Source organism: Procambarus clarkii, chromosome 61 (genome assembly GCF_040958095.1).
Source record: "Procambarus clarkii isolate CNS0578487 chromosome 61, FALCON_Pclarkii_2.0, whole genome shotgun sequence".
NCBI classification, from domain to species: Eukaryota; Metazoa; Arthropoda; class Malacostraca; order Decapoda; family Cambaridae; genus Procambarus; species Procambarus clarkii.
In genome coordinates, this window is record NC_091210.1 from 14,330,747 (window position 1) to 14,333,246 (window position 2,500).

At 39.1% G+C, this 2,500-nt stretch overlaps 1 protein-coding gene across 1 annotated transcript in view; it reads right to left on the reverse strand.

Moving 5' to 3' along the window:
• Positions 1–1,655: 1,655 nt before the first annotated feature.
• LOC138354124 (uncharacterized) overlaps positions 1,656–2,500 on the reverse strand; it is a 3,224-nt gene continuing 2,379 nt past the window's right edge. Inside the window, exon 2 of the mRNA XM_069307995.1 lies at positions 1,656–2,042. Coding sequence (XP_069164096.1) covers positions 1,656–2,042 — 387 coding nt within the window. The remainder of the gene's footprint in view (positions 2,043–2,500) is intronic.

The following is a 2,500-nucleotide window of genomic DNA, read 5'->3' on the forward strand; positions in this document are numbered from 1 at the left end:
GAGTTAAAATTAACGTAGATATATGACCGAACCTAACCAACCCTACCTAACCTAACCTAACCTATATTTATAGGTAAGGTTAGGTTAGGTAGCCAAAAAAGCTAGGTTAGGTTAGGTTAGGTAGGTTAGGTAGACGAAAAAACATTAATTCATGAAAACTTGGCTTATTAGGCAAATCGGGCCTTGAATAGTAGGCTGAGAAGTGCGTTCTGGCTATTAGGTACGACATTTATATATATATATATATATATATATATATATATATATATATATATATATATATATATATATATATATATATATATATATATCTCTTTTTTAATATGCATGCTGTAGGTGTTAGTTAGGGTTTTTCTCCTCCCTTTAATCATTACGAAATCAGTAAACACCTGTGAACTATTTTTAGTTCAAGTGGTAGTTAGTGCACAGATGTTTGTGTGTGGGGGGGTAGTACTGCACACCTGTGTCAGGAGGGAGAGAGAGAGAGAGAGAGAGAGAGAGAGAGAGAGAGAGAGAGAGAGAGAGAGAGAGAGAGAGAGAGAGAGAGAGAGAGAGAGAGAGAGAGAGAGAGAGAGAGAGAGAGAGAGAGAGAGAGAGAGAGAGAGAGAGAGAGAGAGAGAGAGAGTGTGGGTAGATAAACAGAATATCACAATACATATGCATGAACAAAGAGCATATGGAACAATAGCCGTCTTGATCAATGGTAACGCGATTGAGTAGTGAAAATAAAATATTTGTAATACCTGATTATAATTAATGTATTATCTAATCTACCTCTGATGTCCCCAACATTATTCATTGTTTTTCATCACCTTTGATCTTCAATCATTCAAGACTTTTATATTAGGCTGATATTTTACCTTTCCCCATGATTATAGAGAGAATTGTTATAGAGAGAATTGAGATTATATTGAGAATTACCATTGATAGGTAATTCTTGCCTATACCATTACCTATTTTAAAGCAGGAACCCCGGCAAGGTTCCTAAGGTAAATAGTATATTAGAATGTTTTTAACTAAACAAATTGGGTCAACCTATTCAGTTGCAAACGTATTAATTATATAAAATTGGAATGGTTTATAATTAAACAAATTGGATTAACCAATTATTCATTTTTATTTCCAATTATATACGTGTTAATTGTATGGGAAAAAAGGAAGTTCTAATTTTTTTTATTAACATATGATGTTAAGAGTAAGATGTTACAAATTAATTGTTTTTTCTTGTTTTGTATTTCATGAATTTTGTGTTCTTGTTTGGCTGTTTTTGTTGCCAGAACTTCCATCATGTTTTAACTCGACAGAAAATACAGTTTTGTAACTCAATTTTTTTTTGTTTTACGTTGGACGAAAAATGTATTTTTTTCGGTATTGGAATAAATACAATTGCAGGTGGGAGTTAGGTCTAGTTAGGGTTAGTTTAGGTCCAGTTAGGTTTAGGTTAGGTCTAGTTAGGGTTAGGTTAGGTCTAGTTAGGTTTAGTTTAGGTCCAGTTAGGGTTAGTTTAGGTCTAGTTAGGTTTAGGTTAGGTCTAGTTAGGTTTTAGGTTTAGTGGAGCGAGGCATTGGTCAAATAACTAATGTGTTGAGTAGTATCAAGGTGGGAAGTTTCTCTGTAGTTTAACTCCTCTGTTGATAAATCTCATAGCGATAATCTCAGTGATAATCACATTCTGGTTTATAACTTTGCACGCCTGGTTTGCACACCTGGTTTGCAACTTTGCATACCTGGTTTGCAACTTTGCATACCTGGTTTGCAACTTTGCACACCTGGTTTGCAACTTTGCACACATGGTTTGCAACTTTGCACCCCTGGCTTGCAACTTTGCACACCTGGTTTGCAACTTTGCACACCTGGTTTGCAACTTTGCACACCTGGTTCGCAACTTTGCACACCTGGTTTGCAACTTTGCACACCTGGTTCGCAACTTTGCACACCTGGTTTGCAACTTTGCACACCTGGTTTGCAACGTTGCACACCTGGTTTGCAACTTTGCACACCTGGTTTGCAACTTTGCACACCTGGCTTGCAACTTTGCACACCTGGTTTGCAACTCTCCACCTGTTTTAAAGTTCCAATGATCTGCGTTTCCTATTTCTCGACATCATTGACATATCTTCCTTACCAGCCGGTCGGCCGAGCGGACAGCACGCTGGACTTATGATCCTGTGGTCATGGGTTCGATCCCGGGCGCCGGCGAGAAAGAATGGGCAGAGTTTCTTTCACCCTATGCCCCTGTTACCTAGCAGTAAAATAGGTACCTGGGTGTTAGTCAGCTGTCACGGGCTGCTTCCTGGGGGGGGGGGGGTGGAGGCCTGGTCGAGGACCGGGCCGCGGGGACACTAAAGCCCCGAAATCATCTCAAGATAACCTCAAGATAACTAAATGTCGAGCTCTGAGATTTGCTCTGAGACGTTAGACTTGACGAAGCTGTTTTCCCGGACCCTTGAAGACGCCAGTAGAGATTTTGACTTGAGGGAGGAAGGCAAACACATGTATT